We start from the raw sequence: 26,377 nt of genomic DNA on the forward strand, positions 1-26,377 counted from the left end.
ATCAGGCTGATTCTGGTCCCTCTGAATGAAATGGAGCGGGAAATTTAGGTTTCTATATAACACTCACATTTCTTTCCAAGTTCATAGCTACAAGCATTTCTGTTGCTGTTTTTTGTTTTTTGTTTTTGTTTTTTGTTTTTTTTACCAAAAGTACTCTCACATTTCTTTCTTCATTCCAGGGCAGAAGGCTTATGACTCCCTGAATAGATGGACTGCAAACAAACTCAATGCTGTTGTTGTGGGATTGGAGTAAGAGAATGTTTTTCTTTGGCTCCTATGATTTTTGCCTTCACCAGGTAGAGGTTTGATTTCCAAATCAAGTTAGCTTTGCCTGAAATATCAATTTAAAAAAATTATTCTATTTATTTATCACCATTGCAATGTAAACCATTCCTGAAGAGTCCACTATCTCATATTCTTCTGTGATTTTGGAAATCTCTGAGTAACATCCCTGAGTGAGCATTTTTGGATACACTTTTGCTCTAGACACTTAAAACTCAGGTCCCAACTTAAGCCCCAAGTAACATAGCTAGATAAGAAGATATAAATAAATCCTACAAATTTGGGATGGTAGATTATATTTGGGTTGGTAATAAAATGTTTTATAATCTTGTTTGGAGTAATGTAGGAGGCAAAGGCTGGGATCAGCTAAGAATTTTAAGTCATTCTCAGGAAAAGTGAATTTTACCTTCTGGATTTTGCTAGAAAATATCAGAATGTGTCAGGACAGTTCAATATTTTCTCATACTTATGCAGTCTGTATTTCTGAAGCCGACATCCCCAGGAGGGATTTTTTCGTACCTCTCTTCCCTAGTGCATAGTAGCAAAAACATACTTACAGACTTCTAATCTGTAATAGTGACATAGATTTGGGTTTTGTTGTTGTTGTTGTTTTGTTTTGATTTTTAGCTAGGAAGCTAGGAAAGTTTAGAGAGAAAACTAAAGTGACAATTTGGTCATCTAAAGAGTGATTGCCAATGCTGTTTGTTTTGATTACTCGCAGTGGCTAGAACTTCCTATTTTCAGGGATACTTCTCATTTATAACATTAGGATATATCCTTTATACCTCCATAACTTTTGAAGTAATCTAAAACTTATCATTTTAATCTATTTTAATATAGTGATATGTCTGTGTCTGGCTTATATATTTTTTCATATCCTTATGATTTGTGTTCTTCGCCCTAACGTCTAAATATACTGCATTTAAAGTAATAGATACCAACATACTTTGTTTAGGATTTTCTAAAGATAGTTTATGATAAAATTTTAAGGATCATCACACTAACATTTAATGTTAAGTACAGATATTTACAAATTTTGTTTTTCTAAAGAGCATGAGGAAAAAAGTTAGCCCTGATAGATAGCAGGCTGATAGAACCATTCTCCTATGTTTACTGGTCCATGTACATAGTGGGGGAAAAAATCCATTTGTATCCATTAAAAGAATAGTGTGATAGTTTGCCTCAGAAATGAATTCATCAGAAACAAACAATCTTCCTTGCATACTAAAAGGTTATTTATATTTCAAAATTTTTATCTAAAATCAACCCCTTGGCATTATCCTTGGTGAGATATATACATTGCAAGCATGTAGGATTTTTATCCACATGATCTTGAAAAATGTAACACTTTCCCTATAATAATCTCTCAGATATGCTGTCCTCAAATATCCATGGTGCTCTTTCAATAATTTTTTTAATGTTTGGACCACCAGTTACATTGAGAATATGGTATAAACTATAGAGTATCTCCAATCTAAAATGCATGTGGACTAAAAAGTATGCTTACAATTGTTGGGAGTTCCTAATATCTCCTTACCCCTCACACACAATGCTATCCGTGGAATGTAGATACAAGGTTGAAAACCTTTATATGAATTTTCTTTTCTTTTTTTTTCCATATACTAAGGAGTTAGTGGAAAACTCAAGTGTGATTTTTTTGACAGATTAAAAATAGAAACTGGTGTTAAATTGCATCTATTTGGTATTGAAAAACTAAAGATACAACCATAAATGGTACATTATAAAAAAATTGTTTAAATAAATCATTCTTTTTTAAAGCTATAGACTAGCTCCTCAACACCATTTTCCTGCTCAGTTTGAAGACAGTTTCACTGCAGTCAAATTTTTTCTTCAAGATAAAATTCTTAGAAAATATGGAGTGGATCCCACCCGAATCTGTGTTTCAGGAGACAGTTCTGGGGGCAATTTGGCAGCAGCTGTGACTCAACAGGTATGTTGCATTTATTTTTATTCTGAGAGGTAGAGGTCACAAATCATTTTTTTTTTTCCTATACACATAACCAGTTCTTTCAGCATCATTTGTTGAAAAGACCATACTTTCTCATTGGATTATAGTGATACTGGAGTCTAAGATCATTTAACTATCAATAAGACTATTTCTGAATCCTCTCTTTGGTTCCATTGACCTGTTTGTCTGTTCTTATGCCTGATACTATTCTGACTCCAGCTTTGGTCTTTCTTCAAAATTGTTTCTAATACTCTAGATCTTTTCCATCAAAATACTGGGATATCTTGTCAATTTCTAAAAACAAAAAGGCTAATTTGGATTTTGTATGGTATTGTGTTGAATCTATAGGTTAATAATCCTGGTACTTCCAATTAAAGTACATGGTTTATGTCATTTTTTATTTAAGTCCTCTTCACTTTCCTCAGTATTTTCCTTTTTCAGTGTAGAAATCTTACAAATTTTTTCTTAAATTTATTCCTGATTTATTTGGGAAAATTTTCATGTAAAATAATATTTTTCAAGTGCCTATTTGAAAGTATTCAGAAATCATTTGCATTTTACACTGACCTTTTACAATCATATCTTTAAAAAATTCACTTATAAATTCTAGGTTTTTTTTTTAATGTTTCCTAGGATATTCTACATAGTCATATCTCCTGCCACTAGAGACCATTTTAATTCTTCCTTTTTAATCTTTATGCTTTTCTTTTATTAATTAGTGCACTAGCTAGGGCTTCCAGGACTATATTGAATACAATTGTCATTCTCTGAATTTTAGAAGGAAATCATTCAATATTTCACCAATAAATATGATGTTAACTGAAAGCTTTTTACAGTTGGCTTTTGTCAGCCTGAGAAAGCCTTTACTATTCCTGATTTGATGATAGTGTTTGCATAAATAGGTATTAAGTTTGCTAAATGTTTTTAATGGATCTATTGAGATTACAGTGTGATTTTTCTCCTTTATTCTTTTGATGTAGTAAGTTATGTGAGTTGACTTTCAGATGTAAAATTATGCTGCATTCCAGACATGAGCCTCCCTGGTCATGATGACTTAAAGCTATTATATTTTGCTGGTTTCTTTTTGCTGAAATTAAAGATTTGAGGGATTGATGTCTATCTTTTAAAAGTTCTTTGTCAAAGTTTTTTTTTTTTTTTTTTTGAGAGAGAGAGAGAGAGCGAATGAGTGAGCACAGGCAAGAAGGTGTGGGGGTAGAGAAAGAGAATCCTTTTTTTTTAAATGTTTATTTAATTTGAGAGAGAGTGTAAGCAGCAGAGGAGCAGAGAGAGAAGGAGACAGAGAATCTGAAGCAGGCTCTAGGCTCAGAACTGTCAGTGCAGATACCAATGTGGAGTCCATTGCAGGGTCCAGCATGGAGCTCGTACCCATGAACTATGAGGTCATTACCTGAGATAAAGTTGGATGCTTATCCAGCTGAACCACCTAGTTGCCCCAAGAGACAGACAGAGAGAGAGAGAGAGAGAGAGTGAGAGAGAGAGAATTTTACCCCACACTGAATGTGGAGCCCTACACAGGCACCCCTTGTCAGGTTTTGACATAAAGTTATACTGGCCTCATTCAATCATTTGGGAAGCATCCCAACTCCTCCTCCAATTTTTTTTTTCAGAATACCTAATCATAAATATATTTATTTGTTCTTTAAAGGAGAAGAATGGTGAGGAAAATAGAAAGCTCACAGCTGAAATCAGAAGTCACAAGCTGAATTCGTTTGTCCAAATGACACTCAGCTCCTAAAAGTCAAACTTATAGAGGGATGTTGAGGAGGGACTAAGTTAGGTAATTTCCACCATGTGATTGTGGGGAAATCAGACACAGGCCAGTCACACAAGTCAATTAGTTGTCTGTGTTTCCTGAGCCCAAGTCCTCAAGGTTTACTAGCTTCATCATTGACGGCACCAAAGTTTGATGTTACATATGCAAAGAGAGACTCAAAGAGACACTCAAAAGAGTCATGGGCTTGCCCTCACTCAAAATTTGGGGGAATGATTTAGAACATTGGGAGGGACTCTTGTGGGTTGAGAGGAAACTTGCAGAGGTACTCCAAGTGAACTGTTGCTGTTGGGAAAAAGAAGTAAGGGGTCAGCTGGAACGGAACTGGGGTAGCTCCCAAGTGGAGTGCAGGAGAGGATTGGCAGGGGCAGACCTTGGGAGAGATGTGGGCCATGTGGGCCATATGAGGGGAGCACTCAATGTCTGTTGTAGGTTGTGGGACTTGGAGGTGGTGACCTACAGGAGTGCTGTTTCCAGGAGCCATCCACATAAATCCCTAGGATGAAGGAAGTGCCAGTGTTAATATCACCAATGATCACAAGGGCTTTTTTAAGGGTTTGGTATATCTCATCTCAGTGCTGAGGCTGCTCAGCAGATTCCTTCATCAGAGTATTTTGGTCCTGTAAAGAACCAAGCTGTGCTAAGAGCTCTGAAGTTATAAAAATCTTTAACATTTTTGATTAGCAGATGCATTATCATTTTGGGAATTTGATGTTGGCACATTTGTGGGTGGTAGACATGTAGGAATCTACCAGGTTATGAGTGGTATTTGCTTGTCTCTCCACTTGTGGGTCCATGGAAAAGTTTTCTGCTTGGCTATTCTCATTATTTGCAGTAAAAGATTCATCAGGAGAAACCCCAGTTCTCAGTAGAGACGTCTTCCAGCTGCCTACATCCTCCTGTGAATCACATGCCAGCTCAAGGAAGCAACAGTCTTTGTATACAGCCCTTTGTTCTTTATTAAAGAATATACATATGTGTTTGCTAGGCATAAAGCTCTTGTCCACATCCCAGACTTTCAGGTTGTCCCAGGGAAATACATACTTCTTTGCTTTTGCCTTGTCATCTTTGTACCAGGACAAACTTTCAGGGGTAAGTATAAACCAGTATCCTTTAGAGCCTCCTTTCATGATGCCACTGATGCTGATGGTTAGCTGCATCTTTCAAATTACTTAATTTCCAAATCTATTTTTCTTGTGAACCTGACTGATTCTCTGCTGAACATTTGCAAAGTTATGAAATCTTTATGATTAGTGTTGGTGTAGGAGACTGGATGTCAATCAATATCAGGACCTAGTACTTTGTCTTCCCTTCTGCTGTCAAATGTGGTCACCAATCATCCTTTCCATTTACTTGAAGAGTCTGGGGAAGTTTGCCAGTCTTTTTTTGTTTTGGTGTACTTTTTGACACTGTTGATAAATATTTGTTTTATCAGATCCACACACCTTAAGGAAGGGTTTGCAATTTGTTTCTTGACTATTGCTCAAAATGCCATGTCTTGAGTAAACAACCCTGTCCTGATACAGTGTATGTTTTTGATTGCATAGGTTATTTCTCTTCACAGTTCTTTCTCATTGAACCCCATCTTTACTGTCTCAGAAGGAAAGCCTTCATAGAAAATACAATGGATTTAAAGCCCTTTGAGAATTCCAGGGTAAATACTTGATCCCCTCACACTGTGATTCTCTTCTCAAAGTCCACAGCAAATTGTTGACCTACTTACAGCAATGCTTTGGTCTTCCTGGTGGGCTCTTCTGGCTTGAAGTGTTTGTAGGCTCCTACTTCACATTTTGTCATTCTGTGGAGGACAACTGTCCTTCTAATTTGTTCCTGAAGTTTGGCAGATTATGTCAAATGTGGTTGGTAAGTTGCTGATTAAGGAACTTCTCCAAGTATGGGATGCCCATCTGACTGGCAATATGTTTGTAAGCTGAATGTGAGAGAAACAATTTCCTTTCCTCCTTCCCATATATATTCTTCCAGCTTCTGTTTGCCACCATCACATAATCCCTGTGAAGGGGCAGCATCTTGTTCTCTAGGACATCTCTGGCATCTGTTTCTTTGTCTATAAAGTCTAGTTTGGTGATGACTCCAGTAGTTTTCAGACCTTGAGAATCAAATTCTTTCCTTTCCTTTCCTTTCCTTTCCTTTCCTTTCCTTTCCTTTCCTTTCCTTTCCTTTCCCTTTCTTTCTTCCTTTTCTTTCTTTCTTTCTTTCTTTCTTTCTTTCTTTCTTTCTTTCTTTCTTTCTTTCTTTTCTGACAGACACAGCATGAGCGGAGGAGGGGCAAAGGGAGAGGGAGAGAATCCCAAGCAGGCTCCATGCTGTCAGCATGTGAGATCATGACCTGAGCCTAAACCAAGGGTCTGACGCTTAACTGACCGAGCCAACCAAGCACCCTGAGAATCAACTTATTTAGTTATCTTCCATGATCTTAGTTTGTAAGATTGGTATTGGCTGGGGTAACAGCCAGTATCAGTTCTCCTGCATGATGAACTGTGAAATCATTTCTCTGATTGGTGACTGATATGGTGACTGATTTCCTGTGGACACTTTATCCAGGTAGGGCGATAAGGATTGGATTTCACACATGTAGGGAATAGAGTCATAAATAAATTGGATTGGAGGAAATGTCTGCATTCCTTCTGGTCACCTGATCTTTTTCTGCTTCAATTTAATGGCACACACCATCAAAATCTGTTTTCCTGTGTAAAGAAATCCAGCATATTCTCCTCATAGTGCAGCACAAGAGACCATCTCGTTGCAATGCCCAACCCCCAAGGGAGAATGTCCTAGATTAGCAGGTAATTATAAAAGGATAGGGAAGACATGGATAGGGCAAGGTATGGGCCAAGTGCACAGAGCTTTGAAACCCTCTCCATGTGTTCCACTCTTCCCAAATTTCCACCTCTTCACAAACCCAGAATCTTGCTCATTAAAAAAAAAATTAGGAATGAAAATAAAATACTCAGACCACTCAGAAGAAAATTATATACGGACACATATATGTATATTTTATATATACATATGCACATTGCAAAGAGAGATACACACATTCATAATATGAAAGTGTACGTATACATATGCATGTATACTAATCTGTAACACCACATACGCATACAAAACCCTATTGTGGAGCCAGAATGTCAGTAGTTAGCAAAGTTTCACCTTTGGCTCTGCAGAATTTCATTACCAAAAAGAAAATTTGTAAGCCATTAGACTTGTTGATTCCCGAGGCCTCTTCCAACCTAAACTAATTTGCTATGTATTTGAATTAATGCATCACTTATTTGAAAAATCTTGCTGGGATGGAGTGGGAAGTGTGGTAGAGAATGAATATTGGAGACTGTCCCCTGTTTTACATACGAATCGCTACACCAAATCATATAGTAATCGAATCTTGAATTTTATCTAAAACTGGTTTTATGGATATAGAAATTCTGAAAACTGTCCAATAATTACCCAATAATGATCAAGAAGCACCTTTACCACCTGTAATGTCTGTTTGCATTTTGTAATATTTGCCAGGCTTTGTAAATGAAGAAAGCTTTTGAAATGGTTATGACATGTAGCCATAAAGATCCATCAAGATGTGAAGACCTTTCCAGCAGGGCAATCCTGAATATTAACACAGCTACCAAAAACAGATGCGATTCTCAGTACAATTTGTAGGACAGTACAAGTTGTTGTCTTGAAGTGAATTAAAATTTGACATTATCGTATTCTTTGAATTGGCTACTTGTAGAAGAACATAATATCTATTTAACTTTCTTATATATCTGATCAAAGAAATTGTTTTACAGCTGAAAATACTGTATCAGAACTCAACATTGTTACATAGTATGACAAAAAAGTGATTTCCTTTAGCATTTCTTGTTTATTTTTTTTTAAAAAAATTAATGTTTATTTATTCTTGAGGGAGAGGGACAGAGAGGGGAAAGGGCAGAGAGAGGGAGATACAGAATCCTAAGAAGGCTCCAGGCTCTGAGCTGTCAGCACAGAGCCTGATGTGGGTCTCGAACCCGTGAACCACGAGATCATGACCTGAGCTAAAGTTGGACGCTCATCGGACTCAGCCACCCAAGTGCCCCTCCTGTTTTTTATGATCATACTTTAAGTTGTTTATTCTTCATGGTCAGCTAAACTTTCTACATGAGTTGTATTTTAATCAAAAAGTTTTATTCCCCATGCTAGGTTTATTCTTTATCTGGCTAATTAAAATCACCTTTTACTTTGTAAGTATTATACTACCACCCCCCCCCTTTTTTTCAAAGACTCATGTTTCAACAAAGCGTTTAATAGTATGTTACAGATTTATGGCCTGAAAAGCTCAGTTTCAGTAAGAATACCTCATTTAGAGATCGGTATTTTTGTGTACTCTGAGAAGACTTCAGGCGACATATTAGATATATCCTTCCTAATGGATACCAAATATATATATATATATATATATATATATATATATATATATATATAAAATTCATAGTGTAAAAAGATGTTCTCGTGGATTAAGAGGTTGAATAGATTCTTCTGTATTCTGTAATTTTCTTTTTGGACTTTGTCCATTTTTCAATTCTCTTCTACTTACTGAAAGAGAAATGAATATCTTTTCCCTACAATTCTGAGATTTTCTGGCAAAGTCACATAATGTGTCCTAAAATTACTAATATTGCTTACCAATTACAATGATCTGAATAATCACTATAGTCGAAAAACTTTCTCTCAACAAAGTTCCTTAATCTTTACTTTAAGGAGCAATTTTTTAAAAATTTAATAGCATTTAAATTCAATTTCCTGGCCATTTCATCTAATTATATTTTAATTTATGCATTATTTTTATTTATTTATGACATAAACATCTTCTTAATTTTAGAAAATAATATGAATTGATTCAATACTCTGAAGTAATTATTAAGTTCCACTCTTCTCAGTTTTTAAAAACTATGTGATTCTATGTAGGAAATTTGAAAAGGTAGTGGTAATATCAGATATCTCTATTTGTTTATAGGTTAACCTTTCTAAATATATTGTTCCTACTAATTTGCATCATTTGTCATAAGGTGTCAACGTGGCCTTGTGATCGATTTATAACAATATTTCTCTGACATCTCTACATATTTCTATGGCCACGTATGATCTTATATGTTTGACACTTCTCTAAAAATATTTTTAATGTTTTCTTTACCAGTCTTAAGAGTAAATATAAATCAGAGACTAATTAATGATGATGCCTTAAAAAAAAAGTGACACTACACACCCTTCAACCTGGGATATTTTCAGTAGCAGGTATACTATCTTCTGCCATGTTTATTAATCTCCATGTAATCACAACATATCAGTGTCACATGGACTACATGAAATCCACTGAACGTAGAAATACCAGTCCTCTGTTAATTTCGATCTTGCATCACCATCGCTCTCTGGAAACCTCTATCCATCTGTGCCAGCACAATCAAGATGGTTTTCTGAAGCCACTGTGTAGTCTCAGGAGGTCTTTGTCATCATTTGTTAGATCTTGGACCGATTATCCCTCTCTTAAGACTAAGAGAAATTCTTCCATTCTTCTTTCATGGGTCGATTAGCAGTAGGTCTTTCTCTCCCTGTGTTGGCCAAGCGGAAGACGTGTCTAGGAAAAGCATCTTGTCTTGGGATTTACATCTTCATTTCAGGGAAAAAATGACTTAGTACGTTTGCTAGATTAAATAAAAGATTGGCTAGGTTGCTCAGTTCTGTAAAACTAAAAGACCTTTATTAACAGTGCAAGTTAAGCCTGAAATTCATCTGGCTTTGAAATGATTACCTTTCAACATTTGAAAGCTGTTTACTTGACACACAGTAACAACAAAGTTGCCTTACTCTGGAGTTACAGGCGGAGGTCACTTTGGTAAGTAAGAAAGTTGTTTTGCTACAGCCTAACATCAGATATTCAACTCTCATCATTTTAAGCTCTTTTTCTACATACTCCTAATGTATACCTTCCTCATTTAATCACTTTGTATTCTCCCCTGGCCATTTGTTCAACTTGCTGTGGCTAAGTAGGTCCGGGATCTCATTATTTCTATATCTAAGGGCATTTTTGTTGTTGTTCTTTAACTTCTTTTCATCACTTGAAACTCTTGCCAACTTTTGTCTTAAAATACTCACTCTCCCTGTTCTTATCTTCTCTTCCATTCAGTTTTATGGGAGATGAACTCTTGGTCTATACACTCCTTTGAGTCTGATATTCCTTAGGACTCAACGTTTGGTCCTTCTGGCTTTTATCCCATTCTCTGCTTGGTCTCATGACTTCAGCTCTGAATGATCTGCTGAAGGCTCTTAAAGTTATGCCTCCCACTAATGCCACTGTCATGAGCTCAAAACCCATGTATCCAAATAGTTTTCCCCACCTGGATATTCCATAAGCACTAGAAACCCTTACAGGTGAACCTCCTCTATACTACCCAAAGCAGTTACACTCTAGTGATTATCCTATTATTTGTTACATGTGCACAATCCCAACTGGACTCTAAGTATTTTGGAATCTGGGACAATAATTTTTTTTTAATCTTTATATATCCAAACCCTGCCATCATACCTGTACTCTTGCTGTCTTCTTCCTCCACCCTTCAGAATACTCCAGAGTTGGACCTTTGCCTCTCTTCTGCCTGTTTTACCTGAGGGCAGCCTCTTTATCTGTCCCCTTGTGTAACACAGCACGATATTACAGATTATCCTCAACACATCTTTGTGGGAAAAATTTAGAGATTAAATAAAGACACTGGTCCTACATGCTGCTGAATTGAACCATAACTGATTATTGACCTTGGAATCAAGTTGTTTTTGCGACTTGCTGAGAAGAGTTGAACAGATTCATTCTGTCCCCTCCTTATTTATGCAGTTACTGTTTGTCTCTTTTGGAATCCTGGTTCAAAAAAAACAAAAACAAAAAACTAAGTGCATAGATACTACATCAGTGGAAGTACGGTGAATAGTGATGTTAGAAAGGATGGCAGGGGCAAATCATGCCTCTTTTGATTTTTTTTTCTCCAAGGGCATCGTGAAGTCATAGAAAAATTTTAATCACAATTGTATTTTAAAAAATACTGTTGCTTGTTGTATTTATCTTAGCATAATACTCTCTAGCTCTAGGCACTTTGTGGCAAATGGCAAGATCTCATTCTTTTCTATGGCTGAGGAACATTCCATTGTATATATGATTTCACTCATGTGGAATTTAAATATCAAAACAAATGATCATGGGGAAAAAGAGAGAGCAGCAAACCAAGAAATAGACTCTTAACCATAGAGGACAAACTGATGATACAGAGAGGTGGTGGGTGGGGGAATTGGTGAAATAAGTGATGGACGTTAAGGAGTCCCAAACACCCCATGGGCTAATACCACCATCTTGGACATTAGCTTTTCAACGTATGAATTTGGAGGAATATAAACATTCAGACTACAGTAGGCTCTATGTGGGAGTTCTCCAGCTCCTACAAAAGTTGGAACATGTGCTCTAGGGTGATGCCAAAAGTCCTCTTGTATTGGAGTTCCTTCATGGTGGCTCGTGGTCACCCAGATACTGGCTATCTGTGTGTTGGTGAAGTTGGATGTGGTACGAGGTAGGGGTGATCAATGAAAAGGAAGAGCAGTGAGGGAAGCAATCACAACTGCTATGAAGCTGGGTGCACCAGATTAAAAAATAGTAGATCTGCTAAGTTTGATGAACAGGATTATCAGTAGTGATGTGGGAACTCCATATATAACTAATATTTTACATACATCTATCTTTCTATTGTTGACAAGCACAGGATAAGTTGCTGTGGATGTGCAGAACGTTAAATAATACACATCTAAGCCAGGGGGCTAGATGGTAAGGACCTTTGCAAACCAGTGACTGGTTTGAGCTGGGCTGTGGATAATGAGGGACTCAATGCAGGAACAGTAATGTATGCCCTGGGCAGGAAGAACCGGCCATTCTCTAGGAAAGCACCATTGCCCTAATAGATGGCCTTGGGGCATTTGGGGAATGGGAGAGGATTCAGTAATGCTTCAGACTGTCTGGAGCAGGCTTTATGTCAGGCACAAGTATTCATGACAGGCAAATACATGGGCTTCAAAGCAGTTGAGTCAGTAAACTGATATAGGGCTCTCTGGGCAGGGTGTAAAGTCATGAGTGGTTTTTCTCTGTCTTTCCTATCAGCTACCCCTCAGTCACCATTCCCAACTAATGGGGGCTAGTTGTGAATAAAGAAATTAACGCAGGAGTGAAAATCCTTCTGACCTATATGTCATTCTAAGCTTTTTAGTATGATACAGAAGGCTTTTATGAACTGGTTTCGAATTTTGTTGCCAACTTTCTAGATTGAGGAGATCAGTCTTTACCATGGTGTTAATAAACTACTCTCATGGTAACAATACTATCAGTGGCATGACCTGGAACTTGAAAAACCAGTTAGAAATTTAAATTGCATGGTTTAATAAAAGAGGAGCAGAGGGAATAGTTTATATGGGAGAATTCCATTTTAGATTTCATGAGTTTAGAATTAATGGTATTTAAGTACAAAAGAAAAGTTGAAATGTATCACATCCATTGTGTTCTCATTGAAATAATGTTAATTATTAGAAGGGATTAAAAATAAGAATGGGCTTTTTTGAATGTATTCTGTAACCTTCTACTGAGTTACCCAGAGGTCTTTGTTATACTGAAAACAATAATAAAAATTTAAGTGGACAATTTAAGAACAGTTACCAGTGTTTAAACCTCAAGGATACCACAACAAGCAAGATGTGTTCTCTCAATTTTTTTCTTTGCTTTTGTATTTTCATTCTTGTTCTTTTTGAAGTGATAATATCCTGAGATAAATGTCTTACACACTTTTTGCAGCCAGGTACATATGGATTGCTCACAGAATGAGAAATATGTATCCATTAATGTGATATTCACATTTATGTTATAGGAAGGTTCATTCAGGGCTTTTCAGTAGTAATGTTTATGGTTCAGTATTAATGCTTATTTGCACTCTTGCACTCTGGCCATTTGTCTTTGAGTCCATGTGGATCTAGAAGGAAAGAACAATGCTATAGATAATTCAATAATTAAGTGTTATTGTTGGGACCTACTCATTATAAGTCTCTTACTGCTTCGTATGTCCTCTGGTTTCTGGTTCTAAGAGAACACAATGTCCTCTTAGAATTAGAAACTGAGCAGCAATTTTGATTTAGTTATTTCTCTGCTTTTAAAAAATATTATACTTAGCCTTTTATTGTCTTAGAACTGGTAAGACATACAATGACAACTTAGATATTATCAGTGCTTGTGGAATTCAAAATCGAGGAGAGAGATCCATTATATATACATTTTTAAAAGGTAAGGGGAAATTGATCATTGACCTGAAAGCGCTAGAGAGTTTTGGAAGTTTAGAGGAGTTTGAAGATAGAGAAGTGAACTTTGATCAGGTACTTACATGCATAATCATAACATTTTTGGTTAGAAATATATGTAAATATATAGAAAACATCTAAGAAGATTCATACTAGACTGATAACATGGTTGCTAAAACTAGGATAAAATTGCCAAACTTGGTGGATCTGACCAGCAGGTGCCCTTCCAGTATTTTCAAAGAGTTAACTTTAAAATGAGCTTCAAAGGATGACAGAGAGATAGGAAGAGGTATTGACTGGCAAAGCAACAAATGATATAGTAAGGTCATAGACATAGTAAGTAGTGACACATTTGTGCGAAAACAGTTTATTTCATATGACATTCCAGAAAGGACAGTTAGGGCCAGATAAGGTGTTGGTTGGTGTGTTTCTGTTTGCCCTCTCCCTGTGGATGTGGGCTGTTTGTTTCCTTGTCTAGGTTTGGGACATTGGCAGTGGGATGTTGATGGTAGACTTTGGCTCAGTAAATCATCTATCTACATGAGGGCACTTGGGAGAGATTTGGGAGTTTCCGTCAGGAAACATTGTCTTGGCTCGTTTTCATTCTAAACTTGTGAAGCCTCTAATGCCCTGAGAGAGCATCATAGAGGTGGTGGGATACTATTTCCCTTTCTGAGGTACATCTTGGATTTCAATTGATTCCCTCCTTTGAGTTCAGCCAGCCACTCTGGTGAGAGGTTGACTTACAGGTACATCTTCTAGTCACAGCAGGCGTTTTCATTTGTCCAGATATCATTGTCTCAGATGCCACACTCTAGCCTAGACTCTTGCTTTTTGGAAATTATTTTCAGTTCTCCTTTAGGGTTCTCAGGGTCATAGGTGAACCTCAGGACACCCCCCTTCACCTCTGGAAAGAAAAAAGGGCTCCATGTTACATATTGCACATTCTCTTCTTGTATGTCAAATGGAATATCAACAAGGTTTTTAAAAATAATTTCATCCCTTTGTTTTCCAAATATCACCATTCTTTCAGAAGGTAAGCTACCTATCCATTGGCTTTTTTTCTCTTTTCTGTCTCTGTACTTCTGCATTTAAATAATGTTTCTTAAAATTTACAGTATGTTGCTGGGAATTTGCTTAACAGCCAAATAATATTATTTTAAACTTTAAACTGTTTTAAAATATTTTAATTGCAATGCTAATTTTTAATTTTAATTTTCAAATTTATGATAAAATATTATTTCAATAGCTATATTTATTTTTTCCATTCACTTTGGTTTCATTCAGTCAATAATTCTTGCAGATTTTTTTATAGTGTCAGTTTCCTCCAGGGTTATCCTATTTAGATTATTTGCATTGGTGATTTTTGACAAAAACCTCATTCTATGTATGTATGTATGCATCTCTCTCTCTCTCTCTCTCTCTCTCTCTTTTCCCATTTACCCAATGTAATGAACTCATTTGATGCACCAACCCAGTTGACAATAAGGCATCAAATTGCTAAAGCAAATCTAGCAAGGTGTGTGCTATTAGTGGTTACAAAGCCAGGTTTCTGCTACTTCTGTCACTACCTGGGATTGAGATTCCTGTGGCTGCTGCTCCCAGTCTCTCAAATTGCTCTTGGGTACAGCCCAGTAGTGCCTCGCTTCCTGACATTGTCTGTTTTAAATTTGTTTTTAATCAATATACAATTGACATACAACATCATGTTAGTTTCAGGTATACAGCATAATCGATAGATGTACGTATTGCAGATTGATCAACATAGTAATATGTCAAGTTAACATCTATCACCACACCTAACTACAAATTGTTTTTCTTGTGATGTGAACATTTGAGATTTACTATTTTAATAGCATTCAAATATACAACACAGGATTATTAACCAAGTAACCACACTATACATGACATCCCTGGGACTTATTTGTTTTATACCTGGGCGTCTCTATCTCTCTCCCTTTTTCACACACAACCAACATTTTTAAAACTTTACTGTTGAAATGAGCTTGACAAGTTTTTATGCCACTGAAGGTCATTATAAATATTGTGAAAATAATATATTATCACATCAATTTATGTAGATTTGTTTATCTCATGATTGCTTACGTTTAAAAATTAAATCTCTCCCTCCTGAAGTTTTGGAATTTTTGCTTATAGGACATCATTATGTTTTTTTCAGGTGCAGATTGATCTTGAAATAAAGCATAAAATCAAGCTTCAAGCTTTAATTTACCCTGTCTTACAGATAATAGATTCTTGTTTGCCATCTCACCAAGAAAATGAGCATGGTATAATTCTAACAAAGGACTTGGGCATAAAACTCGTTAGCTCATATATCACCACTGATGAAACAGTTACCCAAGCAATGAGAAGAAACCAACATATGCCTCTGGAATCAAGACACCTGTTTAAGTTTGTTAACTGGAGTACTCTTTTACCCAAGAAGTATAGAAAAAACCATGTTTATACCGAACCAGTTCTTGGAAGACATAATTATTCATTGCCAGCACTTATGGATATCAGAGCATCTCCCTTGTTAGCCAATGATTCTCAGTTACAGAACTTGCCATCAACCTATATTCTTACCTGTCAGTATGATTGTGTAAGGGATGATGGACTTATGTATGTTACAAGACTTCAAAATGTTGGAGTTCAAGTTACTCATGACCATATTGAGAATGGGTTCCATGGAGCTTTATTGTTCATGGTGTCACCACCGTACTTACGTCTAGGTCTCAGGATAAGAGACATGTATGTTAGTTGGCTGGATAAGAATTTATAAATATAATATATATAAAATATATAGGGCCACCAGTTAATGGGTTGTAATTTGTGATATACAAATTATCACAGGTGTGGTACAAAGAACATTGTCATTTGTGTTATCTGAATGGAGATTAAAATCAGTTATAACAGCGACTATATGTCCTTGAGCTAGTTATTCCTAGAACTGCATGTGTAAAATGTATATAATCCTTTTTATTTATAGTTTATGATAATTATGTTGGTCCTAATACGAACCAACACCTATTCAAGTTGAGAATAAGAATGGTTACTGACACTTTGGAGAAGATGGCAGAGAAATTATAATAGTGAGTGGGCAAAGGAAAAATAAAGGGAAAAAGTTACAAGGTAATTGGATTAGTTTCCTGTGACTGCTGTAATGTTTTACTACAAATTTGGTGGCTTAAAACAACAGAAATGTTTTCTCTCAGAGGGTCACCAAATCAGGGTGCTGGCAAGAGCCACACTCCTTCTGGAGGCTCTAGACGGAGCTCTTTGCTTCCTTCATCCGATGGCTGTCATTATTCCTTGGGGTAGCCAGATCACATTATCTTCAAGGTTAGCATCTTCAAATTTTTCTTGGCTGCATCTTCACTGGCCTTCATCTGTGCCTCCCTTTTAGAAAGGTACATGTGTTTCCACCAAAGTGATCCAAGATCCTCTCCCCGTCTCAAAATCCTTAATTGCATTTGCAAATACCTGCCTTTTTTTCCCCATGTAAGGTAACATTCCCACGGAGTAGGATTTAGATTTTTTTCTGGAAGGCCTTTTTTTTTTTTCACATTTTCAGTCAAATGTTTTAAAAAGGCAACAGATCAACATTATAATTTGTTATAATTCAATCACATCTAAATATGCACTCAACGAGGGGAAGAGTTAAGATGGTGGAGTAGTAGGGGTACCCTGGGCTTGCATCCTTCCTCAAACATAGCTAGATCACATCAAATCATTCTGAATACCTAGGAAATTGATCTGAGGATCAAGAGAACAATCTGCATAATTTGAAGGAGAGAATGTGGCAGGTTAAGAGGTGTGGAGACGTGCATTAGGGGAGAGAAAAGCTGCAGTGCCACAGAAGTAGGAAGACCTTTTTACAGAAAGGAGAGGGAAATAGGGTGAGAGAGCATGGCGCTGGGTTTGCACAAGAAAAGGATTTTCTGAGAATCATTGGGGAATTGGGAGGAAATGATTATTGCAATATTTGCAAACAGTGGAGCTGAAATTCTGAGGTTTTGGAATTCTCTACCATTCGTGGGAGTCAATCTGGGAGGGCAGCAGTGCTCCTGGGGAAAGGAGGGTGGAAGGTCAGCAGTGGACAGCAGATAGTGGGTTGTGGGGAGCCCCTGGGTCACAGTGGGAGAGAAAGTTTCTCTTCCCTGCTGTGCATTTGGAAGATGGTATATTTCCTCTCCACGGACAAAAGACCTGGCTGGTGCCTTTGAGCAACGATTCAACAGCAGGGGACAGAAGTGTGTGCATAGGGCAGATAACCTGGTTCCAGCTTTTGGCTATGCTTCACCATAAACTCCAGGCACCTGTACATCTGTGCAGCCTATTTTCATGGGCATAACAGGACCAGGCACAGCACTGTGAGGATCTCCTCTGGAAGGGTGTACAGGCCTCTGGCTCACCTTGTCCTTTAAGATTAGTAATTTTGAATACAAGCCATGCACCAGAGATAAAACACAGGAGAGCTGTCACACTGGGCATATTGACAACCTAGGCACAAATGGGTTGAAGGCAGGGATCTGATTGAAGTGTAGGACATAGGAAGGGAGATGGTTTGCTTGTCTGTGAAGTCTAACTGAACAGAGGTGGGCAGCAGCTCCCCTAGCCAGGAAAGGAGAGTGGGGTGATGCCATCTTCCCCCACCCAGTACCTGGTGGGACTCCACCAACCAAAACAGTGCCGCCAGTGGTGGCTGGAACTACTTACAACAAACCTCACCCTGCTGTTCCCTACAGGTGCATCTGTACTAGCACAGGTCTGACAGAAAAGAATTTCAGAAAAGAATTCTGAAAGCAGCTGGGGACAAAATGTCCTTAAGCTACAAGAGTAGGCACATAAGGTTAGCAGCAGACCTGTCCACAGAAACCTGGCAGGCCATAAGGGAGTAGCATGATACATATAATGTGCTCAATGGGAAAAATATGTAGCCAAGAATTCTACCCAGCAAGCCTGTTATTCAGAATAGAAGGAGAGATAGAGTTTCCAAAACAAGCAAAAACTAAAGGACTGCTCTGCAAGAATTATTAAAGGGGATCGTTGAGTGGAAAAGATACCAAAAGAAACAAGAAAGAAACAGAGACCATCTATAGGAACAGTGACTTTACAGGTGGTACAAGGGCACTAAATTCATATCTATCAATAATTACTCTGAATGTAAATGGACTAAATCCTCCATTTAAAAGACATAGGGCATCAGAATGGATAAAAAATCATGACCCACAGTTATGCTACTTACAAGAGACTCATTTTAGACCCATAGACACCTCCAGATTGAAGGTCAGGGTGGAACACCATTTATCAGGCTAATGGACATCAAAAGACAGCTGCAGGAGCCATTCTAATATCAAATGAGATTTTAAACCAAAGACTATAATATGAGATGAAGGCTACAATATATAATTAAGGGATCTATCCAGCAAGAAGATATAACAATTGTAAATATTTATGCCCCTAACTTGAGAGCAGCCAAGCGTGTACATGAATTAATAACAAACTTACAGCAATGGACAATCAACTAAGCAGATGATCAACCAGGAAACAAGGGCTTTGAATGATACCCTGGACCAGATGGACTTGACAGATATATTCAGAGCATTTCATGTACTTATGTACATACACACACATATACATAAATAAGTATTTCCTTTTGGTATGAAAATAGTTATACATTATCTGAAGACCTTTCCTCTAGAAGTAATTTGGTCCTGTTTTCATTAATGTGTAAAAAATTCTTTTTTGTTTGTCTTTAAAGACTAATAATTTTTACTAAACTATGAATCAGTGTTGATATTTCTGGTTTGATTTTTTTCTCCAGGTATGCCATTTACCTCATTAATATCTAAGTTCAAGTAACTCTTTAAAAACTTTCAGTGACATCTTGAATAATAATTTTTAGTAATTGTTCCATTTCCTTGTTTTGGTTTTTCTTCTCTGGGAAATTTTATCATATCTATGTTAGATACTCTTTCCCTCTGTTCATTATTTGTAGATTTTAAAATAATTTTAATCTTGTTCTTAATCTCTACTTTGCACTCACTTTTTTTACATTTGAGGTATAGGCCTATATGTTTTGACAAAGGCATAGTATCATGTAAATTTTTCTACAGCGAAGACAGGGAACAGCTCTGTTCTGTGTTTCCTCCTGTTTCCCATAGCCCCTGCCAACTACTGTTCTGTTTTCTGTCTCTGTGAGTTTACCTTTCCTGGATTATCTTATAAATGGAATCATATGGGAGCCATTAAATTCCTTTTTGCTTTAAACTTTTTCCTAATTTAAGGCTGTTTTTCCCTCTGACATTTTCTGTATTTATTTTCCTTTGTGTTGATTCTGGCCTAATCTTCATTTTTGAAACAGTGTTTTGTTTTGTTTTCTGAATTATTTCTTGGGTGTTATTAATTAATTTTTGAGTTTTGATAATTCTGGATTATGTTTCTCTTTCACATTGTAGATCATTGTGTTAATAACTTCAGATAATTATAAAACATTAGGATATAGTTTTCCTTTGCTTTGTGGGCAAGTTTTTCTGTTTATGCTCTCATTGCCTGTATAGAGTTTATTCTGCTTCTTATTATGTTTGCTCTTACAAATTGCTCTTATTAATTCTGAGTGATATATAACTACAATCATTTTCTGATGCTCATTTTTACATGAAACTAATTATCTTAACTTCTAGAAGGTATGGGGAAGGCATGGTGTTACAGATTTTCTCACTTTATGACTCTTGAGCTCCCTCTTTTGTTATTATTGTGAAATACTACGTTTTGTTCTGGCCATTTAATCTGTGTTGTCTTTTCCCCTGTCCTGGTTACTTTGGATTCTATTCCCAGCAGTTTAGTCAGTGTGGAGCTCTGTGCCAGAAGAGGCTTTAATTGGTTTATGTTGAGGGATGGTAGGGTCTGCACTATCCCAGCCCCTTCAGATGTAATTGCAAATGGCTTGTATTCACCAACTAATAGGGCGCACAAATCCCTGAGAGTTTCAACTGTTTTCTAAATTTTACTAAGATTTCTGGTGAATACATGTTAAAATCTTAGTGTATCAAATGCTTTGTTGCTCCCCTGTGCTATCTCTTGTACAGGCACTGATGCTGCACAGGCCTTGTAGGTGTTGGTGGATTGTTCTTACCATTCATACTTAGAGGTTTGTAGGATACTTTATATTCTGGCTCATGTTTTGCTTCATATAATGCTGTTCATAGATTTTTGGTTTTCTTACCCAAATTTCTGTGTGGATTCTCATGGGGGAGATTTGGGGATTTTCAAAAATTAAGGACCCATAGTGGAATATTTGAATTCTTTTTTTTTTTTTTTTTGAGTAACTATTAGAAAAAAAAAAAAAAGAAACAGACTCAAATTGATAAGTATACAAGATTTCAACAACATAATTAATAAAAATGATTTAATTTACAAATATTGAACTCAATAGCAAATAATGTCATAATACATTCTTTTCAAGTATACTTTGAACATTAAAAATATTCTTGGCCATTAAGCAATTATTTTCAAATTTAAAATGATAGAAACCAGGTAAAGCATATTCTCAGACTCTAGTGAAATTAGGCTAGAATAACAACATGAAAATTTAAAAATCCCTATCTGTTTGGAAGTAATAAATGTATTACTAAATAACTCAGAGTTAAAAACTAACTCATTATACAAATTAGAACATGTTTTGAATGATAATGAAAACACATGACTTGTGGGATACAGGTAAAGCTGGTCTTAGAAGGGAATTTATAACATACATGATAATTTCTAATGCATACATTAGAATAGAAGCAAGGTCAATTGCCATTTAGCTAAATGATCCATCTGATGAAGTCTTCAGCTTGTATTTTGCAGAATCCCTTCTGCCTTTCACAGTCTAGTCCTCAAAATACCATAAAGTCCCGTAGTCACATCAGACTGTCATACCTATGGACTTGTGCTCATACAAACTCCTCTACTTACAAGACCTTCCTGGCCACCACTTTTGTCTAGTCTCCATTTTTGCTCTGTAGACCTCTATTAGCAGCTGTAACACTTTAATTATGCAGAGAATCTCATTTAAGAAGCTACGTTTTTAAAAATACTCCTTTTTCTTTTTCCTTGGAACCTGGGGGAATAGTTTGGTTGAGCAGCACTGGGGTCTTGGGGTGAGGGAGAGCTTATAAAAGGATGGAAGGTCTTAAATGGACTCTCTTTGTGACTTACACTTATTAACAGATTCCCTCTGCCATTCAATAGTGAATTCATTTCCTTCTTTATCTTCTCTCTCTTTTGAAAGTCTTAGTAATATAACAAACACCATAAATTTGCTATTGTGTTCACTTCAACTGAATATCACCAATATGTTTTATCCAGCTATATGTTTTTCCTGTCCAGTCTGTTTCCCCTGAGAAACAGCTAAAATTCTGATTTGGAGGTATGCAGTTCTCTTTTTTTTTAATTAAAAATATTTTTTAGATATATGTAAGCAGGCCTAAACAATATGCTTAGTTTTTCTTGCTTTAGGGGCAAAATATGGAATTATACGTTATGTAGTCTTTTGAGATATGACTTTCACTCAATCATATATATACTTGCCATAGATAGTGCAGGGAATGTAAGCTTATTCATTTTCACCAAGGTATAAAATGTTTTATTACCAGAATATACCACAATTTATTTAACCATTTTCTTGTTTTGGGGTATCTAGTTTTTCCCCAGGTTTTTGTTTGTTTGTTTTCTGTGTTCATTCTGGTTGTACAGCAGGATAATTTCACTCTGGGGAAAAAAACCAAACACTATGTTGATGTACATGAGTAGCTGAAGATGGTTAATCCAACTAGATAAAATACAGGAACTAACCTAATCAATAAATTTTCTAAGAATAACTTGATCCAGGATCTCGGGATACATTCCATGGATATATGGAATAAAATAGTCTCTGCTGGATGAACACTAAGAAATAAACTTCGTCCTTGCAGGCTATTTGAATATCGTTAGATGTATTTAGATATTGCTAGATGTATTAACCAACATAAGTAACTTACTAACTTTATACACTGAAATAGTATTGAATTTGGCCAGGGTCTAGAACAACAACTGGCATGCACACATGATTTTGGAGGTGTTCACTAGACACTTGCAGATAAAGTCAATTACTGCCATCTGGTGGTGTCTTTTGGGATTCTGGATTCAAAATCTCTGCTGTAGGAGCAAAGTATTACTTTTTTGGACAATTGCTAGTCTCTTATAGAGCCCTGGTGCAAACATCTACCATTACAGAAGGTCAGTAGATAAGAGCTGAGATACCATTTGTGTAATATGTAGTGTCAGAGAGATTTCTTTTTGATAACAGATATTATACGTATAGGACATATTTGGAGACTTCAATGTATGGGATTAAATCATCTTGCTATTTGTTTCCTCTTTGTTACATTTGCTCTTTTTTTTGTTTTACTATTTTCTTTATTTTTTATTATTTCAGTATTTTTGTGATTTAATTGTTTTCTCCTCTATTGGGTTATGAGATATACTTCTTGGTTTTATCCTTTTTAGTGGTTGCTTTAGAATTTACAGTATGCATGTTTATGTTATCACATCTAACTTCAAATAACGTTCTACTTCATGGAAGTGGTAAGAACTTTCCAACGGTATACCGCCATTTTTCTCTCACATCTTTTTGGTTATTGTTGCCATATATTTCAGTGCTACTTATGTTATGAACCCAACATTATATTAATAATTTTTTAAATTATTATCTTTTTAAGCATATTTAAGATGAGAAATAACATCTGTATTGATCCACATTATTATCTTTCTGTAGCTCTTAATTCTTTTGTATAAATCAGGGTTATCATCTTATTTTTTTCCTTCTGAAGAGGTCCTTCTATCATTTTTTGTAGTGTATGTTTGCTTGCAGTGATTTCTCTCAAGCTTCTGTTTCTTGAATAATATTTTATTTTGCTTGAGTTTAAGAAAATATTTTAACTTTGAGTAAGATTATAGTATGATTTTTCTTCAGAACTTTAAAGATGTTGATCTCTTCTTACAAATGTTATAATGAGAAGTCTGTGGTCAATCTTATCCTTTTGTATGTAATATTTCTTTTATCTCTGGATAGTTTGAAAACTTGTTTCTAATTACTGTTTTTCAGCATTTTGAATAAAATATGACTTGCTGTGGGGCGCCTTGGTGCCTGTCAGTTAAGTGTCTGACTCTTGGTTTCCACTCAGGTCAGGATCTTGTGGTTTCCTGAGTTCAAGCCTCACATTGGGCTCTGCACTGGCACTGCCCAACAGTGCCAGTGCAGAGCTTGCTTGGGATTCTCTCTCTCTACCCCCTTCTTTCTGCCCCTCCCACACTCACATGTCTCTGTCTCAAATAAAAAAAGTGACTTGTTGTGATTGATATTTTTATTCTCTTGGGATTTATCGAGTTTCTTGGATCTTTGAATTCATAGTTTTCTTTAGATTTAGAAAAATTTTGCCCCTTTTACCTTCATATAATTTATCCCTTCTCCTCCTGCCCCAACAATATATCTGCTACTTCTTTCTGGAACTCCCAATTATGTTGCAGGGAGTATGGCCGGAGTCGCAAAAGATGAGTCCACAAAGTGCATTCAAATGAAGGTCCTCATAGGTGCCCGACTCCAGAATGAAGCTTCTTTTTATTAGGATAATTGCTAAAGACTACGTGCATTAAATTACCTAAGCAAATATGTTAATCAATCTAATGGTTTAGCTTTTCAAGGTTGAATTTCGAATTAATTGGTTCTATAACACTAGGAAGGGTCAGGTGTGAAGGAGGATCCAGCCCTGGACAATGTTAATGGCTCTAGGCATTCCTTAGGAGCTGCAGCCACGTTCAACTATGTAAACATGTCCTAAGGCCTTGCACCTTCTCCAGCCCTTCCCTATTGAAGTCTTTTCCTTTGATGCTTCTCTCCTGCATTCCCACACAATTACACATATTTAGTTGCTTGATATTTTCCCAGAGATTACAAAACCCTTCATTTTTCCATGTTTCCTCCCCTGTGTACTTAATTTTAAATACTTTCTATTTCTACTCATGTTCACTGAATTTTATACTAAATTTGAAGTCTGGTTTTGTAAATTCTCCCATTTGGTTCTGTTTAAAAATTGTCTCAACTATTCTATGCTCTTTGCATTAAAAAAAATTACAACCTGCTTGTCAGTTTTTTCCCAAAAAAAATGTTTTTTGAAATTTTTAAGTCAGATATTGTTGAATCTTTGGGAGAATTGGTAAGTTAAAATTAGTACATTTTCAACCACGAACATGCTGTATCTCTCAATTGAATTAAGTCTTTTCTAATTTCTCTTGACAGTATTTTCAGTGTCACAGTCTTACAAATATTTTGTTAGATTTAATTATGGGAATTTAATGGTTTTTGTTGCTATTACGAATGGTCCTGATGTTTTAATTTTATTTTCTCATTTTTGTTATTGTATATAGGAACATATTCAATATTTTATTATTGATCTTTATATATTTTATTTATTTATTTATTTAATTTATTTTTTTATTTTTTTAAATTTACATCCAAATGAGTTAGCATATAGTGCAACAGTGATTTCAGGAGTAGATTCCTTAGTGCCCCTTACCCATTTAGCACATCCCCCCTCCCACAACCCCTCCAGTAACCCTCAGTTTGTTCTCCATATTTATGAGTCTCTTCTGTGTTGTCCCCCTCCCTGTTTTTATATTATTTTTGTTTCCCTTCCTTTATGTTCATCTGCTTTGTCTCTATATAAAGTCCTCATATGAATGAAGTCATATGATTTTTTGTTTTTCTCTAATTTCACTTAGCATAATCCCTCCAGTTCCATCCACGTAGTTGCAAATGGCAAGATTTCATTCTTTTTGATTGCCGAGTAATACTCCATTGTGTGTGTGTGTGTGTGTGTGTGTGTGTGTGTGTGTATACATACCACTTCTTTATCCATTCATCCATCAATGGACATTTGGGCTATTTCCATACTTTGGCTATTGTTGATAGTGCTGCTATAAACACAGGGGTGCATGTGTCCCTTCGAAACAGCACACCAATATCCCATGGATAAATGCCTAGTAGTGCAATTGCTGGGTTGTAGGGTAGTTCTATTTGTAGTTTTTTGAGGAACCTCCATACTGTTTTCCAGAGTGACTGCACCAGCTTGCATTGCCACCAACAATGCAAAAGAGATTCTCTTTCTCTGCATCCTTGCCAACATCTGTTGTTGCCTGAGTTGTTATGTTAGCCATTCTGACAGGTGTAAGATGGTATCTCATTGTGGTTTTGATTTGTATTTCCCTGATGATGAGTGATGTAGAGCATTTTTTCATGTGTCAGTTGGCCACCTGGATGTCTTCTTTGGAGAAGTGTCTATTCCTGTCTTTTGCCCATTTCTTCACTGGATTATTTGTTTTTTGGGTGTTGAGTTTGATCAGTTCTTTATAGATTTTGGATACTAACCCTTTATCTGATATGTCATTAGCAAATATCTTCTCCCATTCTGTTGGTTGCCTTTTAGTTTTGCTGATTGTTTCCTTCACTGTGCAGAAGCTTTTTATTTTGATGAAATCCCAATAGTTCATTTTTGCTTTTGTTTCCCTTGCTTCTGGAGACGTGTTGAGAAAGAAGTTGCTGTGGCCAAGATCAAAGAGGTTTTTGCCTGCTTTCTCCTCAAGGATTTTGATGGCTTCCTATCTTACATTTAGGTATTTCATCCATTTTGAGTTTATTTTTGTATATGGTGTAAGAAAGTGGTCCAGGTGCATTCTTCTGCATGTCTCTGTCCAGTTTTCCCAATCCCACTTGCTGAAGAGACTGTCTTTATTCCATTGGATATTCTTTCCTGCTTTGTCAAAGATTAGTTGGCCATACCTTTGTGGGTCCATTTCTGGGTTCTCTATTCTGTTCCATTGATCTGAGTGTCTCTTCTTATGCCAGTATCATACCGTCTTGATAACTACCACTTTGTAGTATAGCATGA

At 36.3% G+C, this 26,377-nt stretch overlaps 1 protein-coding gene and 1 pseudogene across 1 annotated transcript in view; one reads left to right on the forward strand and one right to left on the reverse strand.

The window, feature by feature from the left end:
* Positions 1-16,290, forward strand: part of AADACL2 (arylacetamide deacetylase like 2) — a 35,055-nt gene extending 18,765 nt beyond the window's left edge. The window contains exons 3-5 of the mRNA XM_030329756.1: positions 180-249; positions 2,062-2,233; positions 15,586-16,290. Of these exons, the coding sequence (XP_030185616.1) occupies positions 180-249; positions 2,062-2,233; positions 15,586-16,188 (845 nt within the window). The 3' untranslated portion in view covers positions 16,189-16,290. The remainder of the gene's footprint in view (positions 1-179; positions 250-2,061; positions 2,234-15,585) is intronic.
* Positions 4,460-6,635, reverse strand: LOC115523780 (annotated as a pseudogene).
* Positions 16,291-26,377: the final 10,087 nt, after the last annotated feature.

This window comes from Lynx canadensis, chromosome C2 (assembly GCF_007474595.2).
Source record: "Lynx canadensis isolate LIC74 chromosome C2, mLynCan4.pri.v2, whole genome shotgun sequence".
Taxonomy (NCBI): domain Eukaryota; kingdom Metazoa; phylum Chordata; class Mammalia; order Carnivora; family Felidae; genus Lynx; species Lynx canadensis.